Source organism: Vollenhovia emeryi, unplaced genomic scaffold (genome assembly GCF_000949405.1).
Source record: "Vollenhovia emeryi isolate VEMERY1.0 unplaced genomic scaffold, V.emery_V1.0 DF939387.1, whole genome shotgun sequence".
NCBI lineage: Eukaryota > Metazoa > Arthropoda > Insecta > Hymenoptera > Formicidae > Vollenhovia > Vollenhovia emeryi.
In genome coordinates, this window is record NW_011966979.1 from 22375 (window position 1) to 41865 (window position 19491).

The 19491-nt window shown below is 31.2% G+C and overlaps 2 protein-coding genes across 7 annotated transcripts in view; one reads left to right on the forward strand and one right to left on the reverse strand.

Annotated features, from left to right (window-relative positions):
- The window catches only part of LOC105558057 (GPI transamidase component PIG-S), a 57498-nt gene that overhangs the window by 16559 nt on the left and 21448 nt on the right, over positions 1 to 19491 (forward strand). The window lies entirely within an intron of this gene.
- The window catches only part of LOC105558056 (protein I'm not dead yet), a 38058-nt gene that overhangs the window by 9426 nt on the left and 9141 nt on the right, over positions 1 to 19491 (reverse strand). For 3 of the 6 annotated variants that reach the window (XM_012005547.1, XM_012005546.1, XM_012005545.1), the window contains 2 exons: positions 765 to 844; positions 584 to 701 (listed from right to left, as the gene is read on the reverse strand). In XM_012005547.1, the coding sequence (XP_011860937.1) occupies positions 584 to 701; positions 765 to 832 (186 nt within the window). In that variant the 5' untranslated portion in view covers positions 833 to 844. Of the gene's footprint in view, positions 1 to 583; positions 702 to 764; positions 845 to 1707; positions 2670 to 12414; positions 12883 to 19491 lie in introns of those variants that run through there. The other 3 variants (XM_012005549.1, XM_012005543.1, XM_012005548.1) reach the window with 3 other exon arrangements.

Here is a 19491-nt window from a genome sequence, read left to right on the forward strand (position 1 = left end):
TACCTTATCCGGCTATACCCTTTCTTTGATATGTTACATATCGTATTTATAATATAACAAGATACATTACATTTTTTGTAACTTTAATTGCAAATTTCTCAAAATTACATCATAACGCAATTTGATATATGTATAAGTTGATATATGTATAAGTTTAATGCGATTCTGTGTTTTTCTTTGCTCTAATATTTTTCCATTATATTATTACTACTACTTTATTTGCCTGGATAGTTGGAAGAACTTTCGTCCGGTAAGGGAAAGGTCTCAGGTTCAAATTCTGGTCTAGTCCTAACTTATTTTTCTCGTCGAAAACTTAATAAATGGCGCATCTTAGTCACAAGTGCCTATCTCCCCGAAGATATACACCTCTATGTATGTATTACTTATATGGAAGAATAAACGAAGAAAAATATATGTATACATGTATATAATTTTTTTGTTTCTAATATTTTTCTATTTCTAGATTTTCCAAATTTGTCCGGTATCTATTTAATCATGTATCTATTTAATCTAATCTATTTAATCATGTATCTATTTAATTTTGAAATTTTAAGTAGAATGTAATTAAAAGAAAGGAACATACTTTTTCACTTTCGACAGTCAATATCGGAATCAGGATTAATGGCCATAATATCACAACGAAGGATCTCCAATAAATTGCTAGAAACTTTAGCAATAATCTGCCAAATCCGTCACTTGTCCTGAAATTATAGAAAAATATTGACAAAATATTACAAATTGGGAAATTAAATTCAACAACTTACCCTGTATTTCTCTCTCTTCCCCCTGCCTCCACAATTTCTGGATACGGTTCTTCTGATCTCGAAGCCATTTCGAAGTATTACTGAAATTGGAATATTTTAAAATCCTTCAAATGTATTCAAACTTATTTAAGTATATTTTTTATATCATAAATTCATCTAGTATATTATGTTAATTATATTATTCTAACTAATTTTTTAATATTTATAAATTATCTTTTAAAGTATGTTTCACTAATTTTCTTTGAAATTAGTAGTTGCAAGCATGAGTCACAATAATATTTTTTGCCTATTTTCTTAAAAATGTTTTACACTGGGTGATTCAGGATCTCTGCGACAAATTTTGAGGAACGACAGGTCTCACAGAAAGGATCATGTTTTATCAAGTAACCTAAGGGCCTGAGCAGAATGGCTATCTTGTACTCTTAATGGCTCATTCAAACTAGACGCGATGGGCGATCGCTTGTCGCGAGCGACGAGCGATGGCGCGACGTTTGTCACTTGTTTACACTGAACGCGATGAATCGCACGCAACGACTGACGCGCCATCGGAAAAACAAAGTATTGATCTTAAATAAAAATCGTATGTAACCTTAAACTTCAATCAATACACAAGGAAAATCGTAACGTTACAGAGGCTCATCCTTGATTTGTGTATAATCGAAAATATAAATTTAATTTCTAAATTTATAACATTTATTATAAATTCTCGCCGTAAGTATTTTTCAAATATGATATGTGTAATATACATCATTGGAGTGCGATGTTATCGAGTTGAAAAAAATATCATTTTATCAGTAATTAATTTTTCAATCGTATTTGAGGTTTGATTAATACGAAACGCTACCAAAAAAATGATGCTAGTGAAAGAAATTATACACATTATGCGTCTGTTATGCGTTTCGAATATATATATATATATATATATATACAATACAATAGTTACGTATTCTTTAACCAAGCCGTCGTTGCCGCTCTCTCCACCAATTTTCGCTCGTCGCGAGCGATGAAAGTTCAAACTTAACCAACTCTCGAAGCGGCGTCGCGACTAGCCTCGCGAAGGAAGTGACGCAATAAAACGCAGAACTCCCATTGGATATCACTCGTCGCTCGCGACAAGCGATCGCCCATCGCGTCCAGTCTGAATGAGCCGTAAGACAGTTATTGTACGTTGTCGCAAGGCAAAGGCTTAAAACATAAAAACATTGTTTTACGGCTGTCTTAAGGGTATAAGACAGTCAGTCTGCTCAGGTCCTAAAGCATCGTTAAGGTATTATGCCACCACAAAGATCTTAGATGACATTTGTTACACTTATGAAATAAATTATACAGGGTGTGTCCCAAAAGTCATGAAATATATTTTTTTGCCGCACCCCTACTGGTCGCAGCGTGTTCAAACCGGTTGGGTGAGGTGGGGGGGACCCTTAGCTTCAATGCGCACCAACGGTCAGTCTGCTGCGAGAATCAGAAGAATCAGATTAGCTGATTTAGTGCACCCTTGTTTCGAGACCACGTCACGCTTGCTTGAGCAATTCGTGAGTTTCGGTAACTTTTTTGTCGAGTTTTGTGCAAAATTTGATCGCCCAACGTTGCTCGAAAGTAGCCATCGCGCGTCGTGACGTGGTCTCGAAAACAAGGGTGCACTAAATCAGCCATTCTGATTCTTCTGATTCTCGCAGCAGACTGACCGTTGGTGCGCAATGAAGCTAAGGGCCCCCCCCCCCATCTCACCCAACCGGTTCAAACACGCTGCGACCAGAAGGGGTGCGGTAAAAAAATATATTTCATGACTTTTGGGACACACCCTGTAGATATTTATTTATTATCTCAAATACACTTGCATACAGTTTACAGAAGTTGTTCAAAGTGTTTACCCTGAACCTGAATGCATTTATAACACAAATGTTCGACAATAAATGTTATATGACGATGTCATGGTAATAAATAGGGGTGCATAGAGGGGTCCATAGTAATAAATAGGGATGTATTTTCGAGGAGATAGGCACTAAGACGTGCCACTTGTTAATTTTTCAGCGAGAAAAATAATAGGCTAGAATTTATCGTTCTTTAAATCCAGTCAATGAAGGCGAGATCGATGGTTGATCCAGCCAATAAAGGCAAGATTGGTAGTTGATCTATATCTTGCATTTATTGGCTGGATCAACCACCGATCTTGCTTTCACTAGGGACAAATAAAAAATGTTTTGGGCAAAAATATTTAAATTAATTAGTAGAAAAAGATAATGCAATAAAAAATTGGGTGTTCCATTTAGTTTCCTCCTTCCCTTGTTGTTAAAAGTATAATTTACGTAATAACTTTTATTATTTTCGCTACTAAATTAAAAAATGTAACTTGTGTATTAAATTATATCATGGTTTCAATATTTTTACTGTCATCTTAGGTTAAAATTTATAACTTCAAAAACTTTTTAATTTATTCTTTTATATTTTTCGTATTTGTAATATATTTTTATCTTCTATTTTTCCATAACTATAACTCTCCATAACGCCGGCCTTTAGCCGGACGCACGTCAGTGAGCCGCGCGCCTGGTAGTGTGCGTGAGCGCTTGGCCGCCGCGCCGGCTCACTGACGTGCGCCCAGCTAAAGGCCGGTGCTCAGTGGATTGACTTATACATTAGGCTTGTTTTCTGTTGCTGTACTGGTGAACTAGTGCAGTAAGCTAGAATGAGAAAAAATATACTTGTCTTACTCCAATTTATTACGCTAGTTCACCAGTGCAGGAACAGAAAACAAACCTATTATTAAGCATGATAGAAACAATGGTTCAGCACTTTTCGACTCAGATTTTTATAAGGAATAACGCTATATACTTAGTGGGCGGTCTTTAATTAACATCCTGTATATCTTAATTCTATTTAAATTTATTTTTCCTGCTTCTCGAGTAATGTACAAAAATACATAATGCCAATCCCAAAAAGCCTTTTTCCCCCAAACATACAGGATCCCGAACCCAAACTTAATTGTTTTACTTATACCAAAGTAAAATTAATTTGGTTACTTATCTTTATATGCGTCTATCTTGTCAGTGTTTTTATTATCATCATTATTTAAATCCATTTTAATTCAAGTTGAAACTACGCCTTCAGAATTATGGGTTTTTGACCTATATATAATATTTGAATCCAATTAATGTCAATTAAAATACAATTTAGAATGAATTTCTAGCGAAATGTTATGTTTTTCTAACTTTGCGACGTCTATCTGCGTGATTCAAAATATCAATAATACACAAATTATCTATTCTATTGTATTAATTCTTATATACCATAACTTTATTGATTTCTGAAAGCAATTTTTGGCTAACCTAGTTTATATTAGCCTATTTTTTTCGCAGAATTCCACAAAATAACATTGTCAAACTTGATCAAGATCTTTCCGTGATATTCCGTGATAAATAATTTAATTTAACTGGCTAACTTACACCTATGCCCGGTCCAAAACGGCCTCTTTAATTTCTAATTGATTTTTATATCTTAAAGGACCTATGTTAAAATTGTAGTATCTTTCCGTGAGTTTAGATATTAAAATTTATTGATTTCAGGGTTTGAGATTTGAACTGTCAACTCTAATGATTTCAGGAGGCAAAAGTTGGCTATCCAGATTAACAGATAGCCTATATTTTTCGCCGAATCCTACTGAATAACTATTCCAAACTTGATTCAGATCGGTTCATTGGTATAGAACTCTATAAAGAATATATAGACGGATAGAATTTCACTTGTATATACATATATATAGATTATTGTGTAATATAAATTATATATAAATTATTTACTTAATTCTTTTTTCTTTATTGCATTTTATTTGATAATTTGTTTAATTACCTGTTGATGGCGGTTCTATATAATCTATTAACCGATTAATAAAATTGAAGAACGAAAGATATGAATAAGCTCAAAAATAGCTAGCTATTTATATAATACTTACAAAAATTCTTCAGTGATATTGTACTTCCATAAACTTCGAAGTTTTTGAATATATGCATATGCAATTACTACGACGCGCGCGTCATTTCCGTTTATGTGACACCGGTTATGCGCTTCACCCGTATACACGCTTAATCGAAGTGACACTGTCTATCCAAACTCTCTCATGGTCGTTTAACCCTGCGCCATTTACATCAATAACAATACGGCATCGGGCTCATTGTTCCGGAGTGCGTATTTTATGGCTATCTAAAGATTATAGTACACACAATAACGTTCAAACTATGAATATCGCAATATCGAAAGCACGCGTCAGGTAATGCTCGCTGAATATTTACCACTCGACCGACTGACGTTGTACCCTAATACAGCGAAAAAAAATTGCATAATATTAAATAAAATCCAACTATAAATTTAGAATACAATATTGGTCGTTGAGATGGTAAAACAAAAAGAATTATGGGCAATGTGAGCAGTCACCTGATTGAAGGTGGTCAAATAATATACAATTTTAGCTCGAATTTTAGTATAAAACTATAAGCTTTAATTTTTAATAAAATCTACGTTACATTTTGTACAGTTTTTTTTTGGAGAAGGGGACAAGGTATCAGTCTTCATTAGACAGTTTTTAATTAGATATATTTTATGGACCTTTATAATTCAGAATATGTAAACGGAATGTATTGAAAGTTATACATATGTATAAATAATGAATTTTATTAATTCATTAAAAAATGGGTTGTTTTCTATGTTATGTTATAGATATTGACGTCTTTTTTTTAAATATATAATGTTTTCTCGTCTCTATTTTCATAGACTATAAAAAATATTGGTAAATATGCAGAATAGGTCACACCTCACCGATTTCCTCGCCACTTAGATATGTTGTAGGGGAGAGTTTTCTGAGTAATTCCCCGCAAGAATCAAGTGGGGGACGGCATTGGTTTAGGAGATATAACAAATTGAAAACTGAAATTTTTAATACGTTTTTTGGTAAATATTTAGATAAGGTCAACCAAATGAACTTGATCTTGACATATGTTGTCAAGATCATGACCCTGAGTGACCTTCAAGAAGTTTTTGTCATCGGTCGGTGTTTATTAAAAAGTTATAAACAAAAATGTTTAACCACTAAAATATAATTTTCTGACATCTGATGTACAATAATTCTGACATCCGATGTCCCCCACTTGATTCTTGCGGGGAATTACTCAGAAAACTCTCCCCTACAACATACCTAAGTGGCGAGGAAATCGGTGAGGTGTGACCTATTCTGCATATTTACCAAAATATTTATTCTTGTTCTAATACTCTAAAGTTTCAATATTTAGAATTATAATGTTTACGAAATCATATGTTATTCTCGTAATGTTAATTTGGCAAATAAAAAAACTGATAAAACTGATAAATACAAAAAATGCACAAGTTTCCTAAAGTCTTTTAGATGTATACAGGGTGTTATGTAATACCTCACCTCTTATTTACACAGTTGGAAAATTTGTTTTTTTGTTTAAAAATGCCGGTTAAAATTTTTGTGTTAAATTTTTAATACATTTATGTGTAATTTAACATATTGCTCTTGTGTTAATTGACATCAAATGTAAAACTATTAAAATAACTGAAAAGAAATGTTAAAACAACACAATGTGTACTTATTTTTAGATCTTACACGATACATATGTTCGATATGATTAGTAACAAGGTTTATCTATTCTATATAACATAAGTGAGAGTGATTTCGAATCGTCGTTTGACTTATTACATCTGTAAAATGTGAAAATTACATTTTTTAAAATTCATTTTGTCATTAAAAATATGTTAATTTTACACAAAATTTATTGTATTTAAAATTATTTTAAGATTCGCATTTATTTTGTGTCAAGATATTAACAGAGTATTAGTGTAATCATTTAACATATCCAAATATCCATATTATGCGTTAAATTAACACAAAAATTTGTGTGGACCGTTAGAGACATGTGATATCTGTTAAATTTAACTTGTCAGATATACAGTTTCGACTACATCGGAGAGTCTGAAACCCAAATTTTGAACAACGAATGCGAGAGCGAAGTGCCGCGCTCAAGAGTAAAGTGCTCTTAATATCGTTGTGCCGGGGAATCTGAACATTGTGCTGACTTGTGCTAGGCCAGCACAACTCAGATATACAGTTTCGACTACATCGGAGAGTCAGAAACCCAAATTTTGAAAAAAGAATGCAAGCGCGAAGGGCCGCGCTCAAGAGTAAAGTGTCCTTAATATCATTGTGCCGGTGAATTTGAAAGTTATGCTGACTTGTGCTGGACCAGCACAACTCAGATATACAATTTTGTAACATTTTAATAATTGGTGGGAATTTAAACGTTAATTTTGTCGAAAATTGTTCAAAATCATTTTTTTATTACAACTTCTATAATTATCAGTATTTGAAAGTAATATTTTAGCACAATGTTAGCATAACATAGCACAACCTAGCACAATTTAAAAAATCGGAAAAAACGCAAAGTGGAGGGCTGACCCAAAATTCCGTTTTTTTAAATTTTCTAACCTATTGCTTCCTTATAGAGGAAGCTTTGTTTTTGTGAAAATTTTTTTTTCCAGTTTTCTTTGGAAATATGTTCAAAATGTTTTAAAACGTTCAAAAATTACATTTTTACAAAATGTCCGTATGTGTGTGTGTGTGTGTGCGCGTGTGTGCGTGTGCGTGTGTGTGTGCGTGTGCGTGCGCGTGCGCGTGCGCGTGCGTGTGTGTGTGTGTACGGATTTGAATGTCCGTGGTTGCTCTAATTTTCGTAAATTTTGAGATATCGAGCCTAATTTTTTTTTAATGTAGAGAATCACTAAAGGAAGGTTGGTATTGATTTTGGCGATGACCGGTAAATGGGTTTCTTTTTAAAAAATCTTGAATTTTTTGAGAAATGTCTGTAGTTGCTCTAACTTTCGCAAATTTTGAGATTTCGGGCTATTTCTAATTCTATTATACTTTTCAGTCTTTTCTACCCCTATTTCATATATAATTGATTAATATTCGGTTGATTAGTTCTTGAGTTAGAGATATTTTAAATTTCATGGAATCCGTACATACACACTTTTTCATTATATGGATGTTTCAAAAGTGATGCTACAAAATGTAATGGTGAAATGTACACACTAGTATAAGCAAAAAGTCTGAATACACATAGGTAGAGGCCTACTTTTTGAATATGGCGATGACCGGTAAAAGGTTTTTTAATTCTGAATTTTTTTAGAAATGTCTGTGGTTGCTGCAACTATCGCAAATTTTCTTTAATAATGATTTCCAAAAATTTCAAATGTCTATAACTCAAGAACTAATTAATCATATTTTAATGAATTATATATGAAATTTGGATAGAAAAAACTGAAGAACAATATAATATATAATTAGAAAAAAGTAAAGTGTGCAAATTAAAAATTTGCACATGGCTTCCTCATAGAGGAAGCTTTACGATCGAAATCTAATTTTTTTCGATGTTTTTTGAAAGTGTGCAAATTAAAATTTTGCACATTGCTTCCTCATCATTGAAGCGTACAAATTGGAAATTTGCACATTTCTTCCTCATCATTAAAGTAGGCAAATTAGAAATTTGCACATTGCTTCTATAGTTATGGCTTCCTCATAGAGGAAGCTTTAAGAGAGAAATCTAACTTTACTACGATGTTTCTTGAAAGTATTCAAATTAGAAATTTGCATATTCTTATCTCGCTCTTAAAGCTTTCTCTATGAGGAAGCCATAACAATGGAAGCAATGTGCAAATTCTAATTTGCCTACTTTAATAATGAGGAAGAAATGTGCAAATTTCCAATTTGCACGCTTCAATGATGAGAAAGCAATGTGCAAAATTTTAATTTGCACACTTTCAAGAAACATCGAAAAAAAATTAGATTTCGCTCGTAAAGCTTCCTCTATGAGGAAGCTATATGCAAATTTTTTTCATATTTCGAGTTTAATATTCAAGCACAATACAACACAAACCTTGCACAATTCAGCACAACTGTCAAAATTGGTAAATTCGAAAAGTGGGGGGGCTAACTTCTTACAGGTGAATTTTCCTCTATATTTATATTATGAAAGGTACATAAAATTCTTATAATTAAAAATTATATTAAAATTTATAAAATTATAAAATTTCTTACGATTCATTCTAATAATTATTATATTTGAGATAGACAAATAATTAGAGTCTTCAGACTTCAGTTATTTCTTAAAAAACGTCTTTTATTTTAAATAAATTAACAAATTTGCCGGAATCATGTGGAACATTGCATAGAGTTTTTAGGAATTTTTAATCTTACTACTTTGAGTCTCGAGAATGTGTCATGGAGACTCCAGTAAGATTTTCTGAAATGTATATATGTGTTTGTAGCGGAGATGTGGGGGGAGGACGTGTGTACGTGCTCATGTATGCCATAGAAGCTAAATTCGTGATATTTTGTGTAAAACAAATATAGCCAAATGGTTTAGCAAACTACTGACAGAAATAGATCCACCGTTCGTTACTCGCAGTTTCAACATCAGTCAAATCGTAGATACTAATCGTCATGCTGTATCAATTTATATTCAATAAATTATGAATGTTACTACTTTGATTAATTTAGTATATAATAATACTAATTGTAAGTGCATCACACTTTTTATACTTGTTTTTTCTTCCAATTTTCTTTATTTGTTATGATAGCATATATTTCATTTAGATATGAGTATTATTAGACAGAGGGGAGAGGAAAAAATATTAAATCGATTTTTCTATAATTTTGAATATGACATCGATGCTATTATATGATACTATATTTGGAAAAAAATTAGTAGAAAATTGAAATGAAGAAAAAGCAAATAAATACAAAATAAGTTGTAACATATGAAATGAGTTTTAATTAAATAATATTGCAAAAGAGAGACTGACATAATTTCTGTTACGTGTAAATTGTTTTCCGTTATTCATTCAAATTAATTGATATACAATACATACACATTATGCCATTCATTCTTTTTATATTCATATCAAATACACTTTCTGTCTCGTCTCTTCTTCTATCTTATATTTCACGATAAACTCGATACTTAATTTTATTGAAGATTTGTAATATTCGTAGACTTTAAATTTTCAATAATCGCCGTATAAGAAAATGTAAATAATTTAATATTTCCAAAGAATTTTGTATGGGAACTTAAAGCGTTTTGTTTAAATTATCTCTAAAAATATTGTCTTGTTAGTATTACAGTTTTAATACGAAAGTGTAATATATTGAGATTTTAAAATAAATTTGGTGTTATTATGAAGAATTTTTTTAAAACATTTTGTTTATAATAAATTCTTGCGCTTCTTGGAAAACTTTATACATATAAAACGACTATTTTATAAAACTTTTTCATTTTTTTTCGATTTTTTTTCAAGTCTAGTATCTAAAATCAGTAACTCTTGTTTTTTTTAACTAGAGTTGTGTGAGTAGGAAAGTGGGACAGGTAATAATAGCTAAATATCTATTTGTAAGAAGTACAGATAATAAATAAACTTATTTTTAATTTATGTCCATAAATACTTTTAATGTACATAGGTATTTGAAAAATGTCTACATAGTTAGGAAATTTTTAAAAAACTTTTCTAAAGTTAGAGTAGACATTGTTTAGTGAAGAATATCGTTTGTGATCATGGAAAAAGCTATTAATATAATCACATGTACATGTATGTAATGTATATTACTATGCATATTCAGTCATCGGAAAGTTATATTCAACGGAATTCATTAATGTTATTACACATGGTATTATTAAATAATTAAGACGTCATTTGCGCAATTATAAAGTAAAGTAGCTTAAATTATTTTCTAATAAATTGCGATTGAGAAATTATCGTGATTATCGTGGGATCTAGCGCATCTTGAAAAAAATTTGATCTCTAGAGTTGGCACTATCGCGCGTTGCATTCAAGATTTTTCGCACTTGGAACAAGAGCATTAAATATAGAACAGCAGAAAAAGTGATAAAAATTAAATCAGCGATAGCTGCAATCGCGTACTCGTCATTATTGCTCTTTACTGCATTTGTATGTTGCAACATGTAATGTGCTATACACATTTTGTTTACTTTAATAATTTCTGAAAAGGAAGCTTTCTATTTGATAAGGGAAATTTAATATAAATATATATCGTAAAATTAAGAGGAAGCAATACTATTGTAAGTTGCGTAAAGCAATTTATTATTTAAAAGAATTACTACAAAAGAAGTAATTTTGTTGAAAGATTACACGAAATTAATATTTTTTTTATATTTGTCTAAAAATTGTAATTGTTAACAAACAGGCTGTATTAAATTCTTCAACTTTTATCATTAAAACGGAAAATATTCAAAAATTTTCGCTTTGTCGCGAATTCATAATATCACAATCCACACGCGTTTGTAATAGGTTAGCAAATCAGGACAGTGCAATTGAAATGAATTATCTTGTCGAATCATTCTATTGTTATCGAGTCCTTTTCTTTGATTCATCCACGAGCGATGTCCGCGATGCATGCAATGCACGCAATACGCCGTTATACGCTGCACATAACGTAGTGTGACCTACACGATGTAACTTACGTGATTGTTAACCCTTTGAAGCCCACTATACGGGGAAAAAAATTTTTTTATGAAGATAAACATTAATTATTCGTACAAATACTTCCAAGGAATTGTCACCTATATGCAACGTAAAACAAATGTATTATTCTAATACACTGTTCAAACCCAGGTTTTGCAGTGAAATCATTGGCCTACATAAATATTTTCTGTTATAAAAATCCGTTCTTTTTTACTCAAATTTAATTTCTAGTGTAACAAGCATTTACGGTATATAAAATATATAATAAATTCCTAATATTATATATTTAAACATACTTTTATTAAGATTCAGTGGCTATAAAGCATTATATTGAAAAATTAACTAGAAATTCAAAAAATTAAAGTAATATTAATTGCTGTATCTCATATTTGTAAAAATAACGTCAATATTTAATTGTGTATCCGACAAGCCAAGAAATAAAGGTGGTTTTGTTTTAAAATCAGAGAAGTACTAGTAAAAGTGATATGAAATAGTGATTTCACAGCAAAAACATTGGGACATAAAGGCCTAATCTTCTTCGGATCATCAGGATGATTCTTTCACACCGATACATTCGTACATAGAAGAATTGAATGGAATTTAAAGACGCGAGCGATGCTGTCGCTTGTGTCAAAAATAGAAGATAAAGCGCTTTCTATTTTGCCTTGGCCTTCGTTTTTCTTTCTTTCGAAAATGTGTGAAACTTAACACCACGTTATCAGAAAAGAATACGGTCTAAAATAAAAAGATTCATTTAATCCAATGATTGTGAACTACGCAAATAAATTCGTAGCTTGCTGGAGATATTTTAATTTATACAACAGGGGCTCAGATTTTACTCAGATTTCATATATTTCAAGTAAAATATTTTGTTTAATTTTTATCGATTATGGATATGTAAATGTTTATTAATATATATATTATGTTTTTCAAAAATTGTTTAAAAAGTGCTAAGGAAAATAATTCCTGAATTGGTTAAGAAATATTTTAGGTTGATCATAAATGAAAAGCTAAATACAATAAGAAGTTAAATATAATAACGCAAATATATTATTGAGCGAATATAGTCGATCGCAATCATACTATACTATTTGAAATGGTCACGTACCTACTTATTTAAATGTCCTGTACAATGTGATCTATCCAACTTTACTCTTGTCACTTGTCAGTCACGTTTTAAACAATATTTGCATAAATATGTGACTTCACGTTGTTATATGTTAAATAACACTGCTTATTTGATAAGATAACGAAGAGTATAACAATCACATTTTCATCACTAATACAAATTCACTAGCAGCGAGATTGCTTATAGACTCCAAAAATAAATTGCACCATAACATTCCGTGAAATTTTACTTACAATCACGATCTTACTTAATTTTGCACTATGCTTTTTTGTAAATTTTCCTATCACTACTCTCACGATCGTTTCTCGCGGTTTTCCGAACTACTTGACGTTGCGTTTCATTCGTACTGATCATCCAAGCCCATAGCACGCAGAATTAAGGCTTCAATTCAGACTTTATTCCTACTCTTCGGCGCATTCTCTCCTCCACTCTTCTCCCTCCTCTCTTCCATTTCCTTTTCATCTCGCTTCTTCTTTTTCCCTTCCTCTTTCTTCCTCACTGTTCCTCCCTTCCTCTTTCTCCCTCCCTCTTTCTCGGCTCTTTCTCCCACTTTCTTTTTTCCCCTCTCCCTTTCTCTCTGCTTTTTCTAAATTACTCACTTCCGAGATGGAGATAGTTGAATGAATTTTGTTCAGGTATTAAACTTATTTGTCTTTCGAAAAATTTGCTGCTCTATTAGCGAGGACTCGACACTTTCGGGAAATCTTCTTAGGCGTTAATAGATTTACAATTTTTTATTAATAAAAACATAGGTATTTATCGATATGAAATCTTTTTATTTTGTAGCGCAAATATTTTGTCTAAATTAATTGGATCACATGAGAAATTTTGAACTTCTCCAAAATAAATTTGAATATATGGTTAATTTTGGATATTCTAGTATAAAGTAAATACCAAAAATCTGCAATTTTAATGTCGAAGATATTTTGAATCAATGTTGTCGATGAGTGTCTCCACTTTGCTATATTATTATATATATTCGCTAATGTATTCATTCTATTATTTGAAATTGATATAATAATTATTATAATATATTTTGTAACTTCAAATAAATAAAATAAACAATCTTTACTACCTGAAAAATTGGAGAAATAGACTTTAGAGTCCTTAGAAAGTTTTTTCTAGTTACCAAACTCAACAGGATTTATCAAGGATTTGTTGTCGAAATAGCCTTTTCAGAAGTATTGTTTTTCTCATAAAAAAAATGTAAGCAACATTTTTATTATTAAAACTTTGATATTTGAAATATTAAAATAACATAAATTTTATTATTTTCAAATTAATTTCATTCAGATAAGTTTTGCTTTCTTTTACATTTTCTTTTATATTTATGCTTTAATCTATTTTTTATTTAATATTGAATCTAGAAACATTGATAAGAAACACGGAAAGTTTTAAGCTTTTAGTATGTTTGTATTTTTAACGGTGATACTGTAAAAAGATTGCGAGTTTCCAAATTGTATCAACACACTATTACAATCTTGAATATTTATATGTCGTACGCTATACACAATGAAAGAATTCATCGCATTCTCAAATCTTACTTTGTAGCATAGGTACGTTATGAAGTTTAAGTAACTAAATTTATTAATTACCCTCATTTTATGTTGTGTAGAGAGAGACAGAGGGAGGGGAGGGGGGGTAATTTACAGACCTGTTAAAGAAATTCTACAGCGGCTTATTGCATAAGAAATAGCTAAAACTCGATTATTATAACAATTGATATAAGAATGGACATATTATTTTACTTTTGTGAAGCAATTTTTATTTTACTATTTAATAAAACAGTACATCAGTTTTAAATATTTGTTTGTAAAAATTCAATATATGATGTTTTATTAACTGCTAATCATTAACTACCATAAACTTGGGAGATTTTGACCATTTTGTCGGTATTTGTTTACACTGCACAAGTTTACCTTAATATTTTAAATACCTATTGCCATGTTTCTATTTTTTATATACTATAGGTATTTAATACACACAAGCGTATGCGTGTGTGAACATCGAATGCATATGTTGAAGTCAAAATTTAAAAAAGAAACTAATTCTATTAATTTGAAACAAAATTATATAAATATTTTGGCAGAATACAGAATTTGTAGAAATATAATGCCCTTGTTTAAACATTTATTTTTTGAAATTTAATAAACAGAATTTTAATATTATAAGAGTTTACAATGTTTGCGACTTGGATAACAAATTTGTCAAAAATATGCGTTTCTATCATTCATGATGAATGTTATTTCTACCAGATTAGGTAATAATACCTATAAATTGAATTGAGTTTTGAATCTATATAAAAAATATCTTAAGAACATTTTTTAGTCCTAAGGACATTCTTTTTGGTCCTAAGGGAAAATGTTTTACTAATGCGCGTTGAGATATTCCTAACACATTTACCGTAATTTATTTGTACATTGTCAAAGTACGATTTTTATGTTATGAACAGAAGATAGGTAACAATTTATGAAAGTAAAAAATTAAAATTTTACATGGACAAAATAAATTATTAAACGTTATATTTTCCATTTCTTGTTTGTATTTCTTACGTTTCAAAACATTCCGTTCGCGAAGGATTAGTGCATTTTTTATGACAGGTTTTACGAGATAGATAGATAGATTGACAGGTTTACTATCTTGTTATTTTCATTCGAAGTGAAAGGTTGAAAATTTTATATGAATATGGAATATGAAATGTGGAATATAAAGTACCTTATGAGAGTTCTCTGATTCTTTTCAGTATTTTTAAATAAGTAATTATTACATCGTTATATAAATAAAAAGTAGTGTAAATAAATGAAAAAGAATTAATTGTAAGCGATTGATTCAGATAATATTTCTAAATTTATATTTGCAAGTATTTTGGAAATTATATTTAAAAATTTAAACAAAACCGTTTAGAAAATTGTGAATATCTTTCTAAGATTTAAGGAAATATCTTGACAAAGTTTGTTACAGTAAAAATACTGATAATTTTTTGTTTATAAGTCAGTATTAAGGTTTAAATATTAATATTGATTGGCTTTTATTTTGATATCTTTTCTTTTGTGAATTTTAAACCTTAAAATTCTTCCTTTTTCTCTATATAAAACTGTACTAACCTTATTATTGTTTATTAGTTATTTAATTTACTTAATTATTTATTGACACAATCGGCCATAATTTTACATTATATCGAACACATTCTTTTCCCGATTACTATATTTAAACGATAGTTCACCATCAAGTGACTTCATGTCGATCGATGCACATACATGTAAGCAATTCCCGTTGAGAAAGCTGAGTACGTAGATTACACCTTACCTTGCCAAGAAGACCTGAAACGCACTGTGGCATCGAGTTGGCAACAAGAAAATCTACATTCCTTCGTCTCCCGGTCATGAATACACTGCCACGAGGAAGAAGCTTGCATACGCACAAAACAGGATGTTCCAAAAGAATCGCGATCGGAAACGAGTTATATAGTTTATTCTTCGTATTCCTGCTACTTGTATTATTCGAAAATATTGATCCACCCATTTGTTAACGTGATACATAAAAATAAAACGCAAAATAATCCAATTTGCATCAAATTTGTAATATTAAATATTTAAATAAATTATGTGCTAAAATTAATTAATTAGAAAACCCTGTAATAAATCTATATTAATATTATAAAGGGAGTTTGTATGTTTGTTCAGGGTAAACTCGAAAACCATCGAACCGATTTAATTAAAATTTGGACAGATGCTCCTGGCTATGTATTTTCATCTTTGCGCATTTGGGGACCGCGCATGCGCAGTTAATATCATGTACCAATTAACCGATTAAATTAAAATTTTAATAGACGTTTCTACAGTGTCTCGGCAGTGTCATAAGCTGTCTATTGTCACCTTTGCGCATCAAGGGACTGCGCATGCGCAGATAATATCGTACGCCAATACACCGATTTTATCAAATTTTTAATACATGGTAGATGTAAAGAATGAGACCCCCCTATTATCTCCAGAAGTCTTTCATGGAAAATAACCCAAATAAAAGATGTAGAGATCATAAAGTACAATACAATCTTTTGGTGATCTTGAACGTGACTTCGAGGATCATTTGAAGATCAACTTTGACTGTTTTTAATGGAAATCCCTTTTTTTGACCCCGGATTTAAAAAGGGCGGAAAATTTTACGCGTCTAGGTACTTTGTTATATTGGTGGACTAAGTGACTCCTAGTGGTCACTTGTTTCATTACAAAAATATCAAAATTGACCTTCAAATGGTCCTCAAGGTCCTAGTTCAAAGTCATTAAAAGATAGAACTTTATGACCTCTACAACTTTTATTCGGGTCATTTTCTGTGAAAGTGTACACTTCTTGAGATAATAAGGAGGTCCCATTCTTTTCGAATACCCTGTATATGTATTCTACAGCTCCTCAGAAGTGACATAGGCTATGTATTTTCATCTTCACGCATCTGGGAACTGCACATGCGCAGATAATATCACATACCGATTGCTCGATTAAATTGAATTCTTAACAGATGTTTCTACAGCGTCTCGGCAGTGTCATAAGCTGTGTACTGTCACCTTTGTGCATCCGGGGACTGCGCATGCGCAGATAATATCACGTACCGATCAACCGATTAAATTGAATTTTTAACCATTATTCATGAAGAGAGGACGCTAATACAACGCGTAAAGAAGCGGGAAAACGTATAATGACAATATTATGATATTAAAATTTATACGATAAGCATGATTCATAAAAAGGTCGACATTCAATTTTATCACTTGTCATGTCGCCGTGCCTGAGTGCGCGAAGTCTCAGTCCTATCATTTGTAAAATATAATCGCTTGTCATTTAAAAACTATCGTAGCTTCGACATTTTTGTATTAGAATTTTTCTCTTAAATTTTTCTAAAGAATCCGTAATTCAAAAGATATACTGCATACAAATTAATTATTCAGATTAAAAACTGATGATTAAACTTCGTTGTTATTAAGTTGTTATTAAGTAGGTTAAGGAAAGACAATATACGTGATACGGAAAATTGATCCACATTATTACTTTACCGGATCTTTCCTTACCCTGATGAATTTCAAATACGTTCAGTATGTCTTTTAACCGAATTGTAATACGCCGGAAACATTCTTTATTCTTGTCCCGTATTATTCATTCCACGCGCATCGTCATGTTATTTTGCATTCGAAAGAATCTAAGCCAACTTCTACAGCAAACGCCATAATACGAACATGTCGTTTCCGTTTAATGGTGTGTGTGCAATTAATATATACTTAAGAAATGAACTCAAAAATTACAATTGCGATACAAAGATTAGCGTTATTACCTATTGCTATTATTCTTTTAAATTATTTTTTTCTACAGACCACGAAATCTGAGAATATGTATACAGCAATATTATTTATAAACTCTTAAACGAATAACCGAATTTCAGCGGACTAGCACTCTTATGTAAATTCAATTAAAATTTCGGTTAATATTAATATTTTAATCTGATATCTACGTTACCATTTCTGTTGACCATCGGTCAAAGTGCACAGAACATATACATGTATTGAAAAGAATAACCAGTAGTAGTTTTGTGCTAAATAAAGACGAAGGATATTCGTATTTTTATTGTAACATCTAACAAAGGTTTTTGTAATCTTGATCAGATTAGTTATATCCTTTCAGTATATTCTGATTGCTCTTCCAAAAAAGTAGAAAGAGACGTCAAGTGCACGCATTAATTGAAAAAATAATGTATCCACTCTTGTTAAGATCTTGTTAAATCATCGGAGTCGCATATTACTAGTCGTTAGTCACTTGTTGTATATCAGATATGAATGTGACTTGGAATTCTACAACAGAGCTGCTATGTCGCCAGTCGCAACAAGAAATACGGTTAAAAGCCATAGACGTGATGGATGTTGATAATTACGCAATTTGTCTAAATTTGTTATTAATATCAGTAGAAGTTGTTAAATGAAAATTACCGTTAAATTGAAAACAGCGTGAAACAAGAAGGTAGTGGATTAAACCTCACATTACTACGAATATCGGATATAATTTAGGTGCTCGTGGAAAATTGTTTGAATATTTTCGAATAAGTGACTATGAAGAATTTTTCAAATTTACCTTTTGAAACCAAGATTACAATAAAAGAAGTCGCAGGGAATCGCTCTCAGTCGTAGTCGTAAATCGGAAAAGATGGGGACATGACCATCTCTCGCTCCGACGCGCGACAGTCAGCTTGCGACAACTTCAAACGACTATCGACAACCCAGTGCGCATTCGTTCGACATCCGACAACGACATACGACGTATTGTAGAACAGGCCTAGTAAGGCCTTAGTTCGTGCTGCGAGCTGTCAACAACGCAGCGATTGAATTTTGACAGCTGTCAAAAAGGTTGTGTATCAAATAGATTGTTTTCAAGAGAACAGTTTTTTTTAAATAAGTTATTTTTTAAAAGCAGTTTTTTAAAAATATATAATGCTCAGGAATAAATAATGCGCGTTTTGTATTCTTTAGTCTATATAAAAATGTCGAGTAAGAGCATTTTCTTATACAAGAGTAGCTGGAGTGATTCTGCACTTTTGCACCTTTCTAACCTAGAAACTATCAGTTCGCGGAAACACTTGTGTAATATACAAATTAAATGACTTACGTGTACAGATCGAAAGCAGCTTGCTATTCTGGCTAAATGAAAGAACAATATGGCATCACTGAAACTAAGTTTGTAAGTCTAATAAGAAATAATAGTGAGCAACACACACATACAGTATATGTGGTATGTTTCAATAAATTATTCGATAATTAATACGAATTTTGTAAAATGGTACATGACTTTTCATCTTACAAGGGACCGTTTCACTAAGAGACACGTATTTTTTTATACGTGCTCTTACGCGCTTTTAGGGGGTGGAACACCCCTGTGAAAAAAATCGGTTTTTCTCTTTCGATGCGAATATCTCCGAAACTATAAGAGATAGAAAGTTCTCTTTTTTTTTAATTAAATGGTTTCAAAAGTACTACAAAACGGCGAAAGAAAAAATTTTAATTTTTTTAAATTTTGCAACAT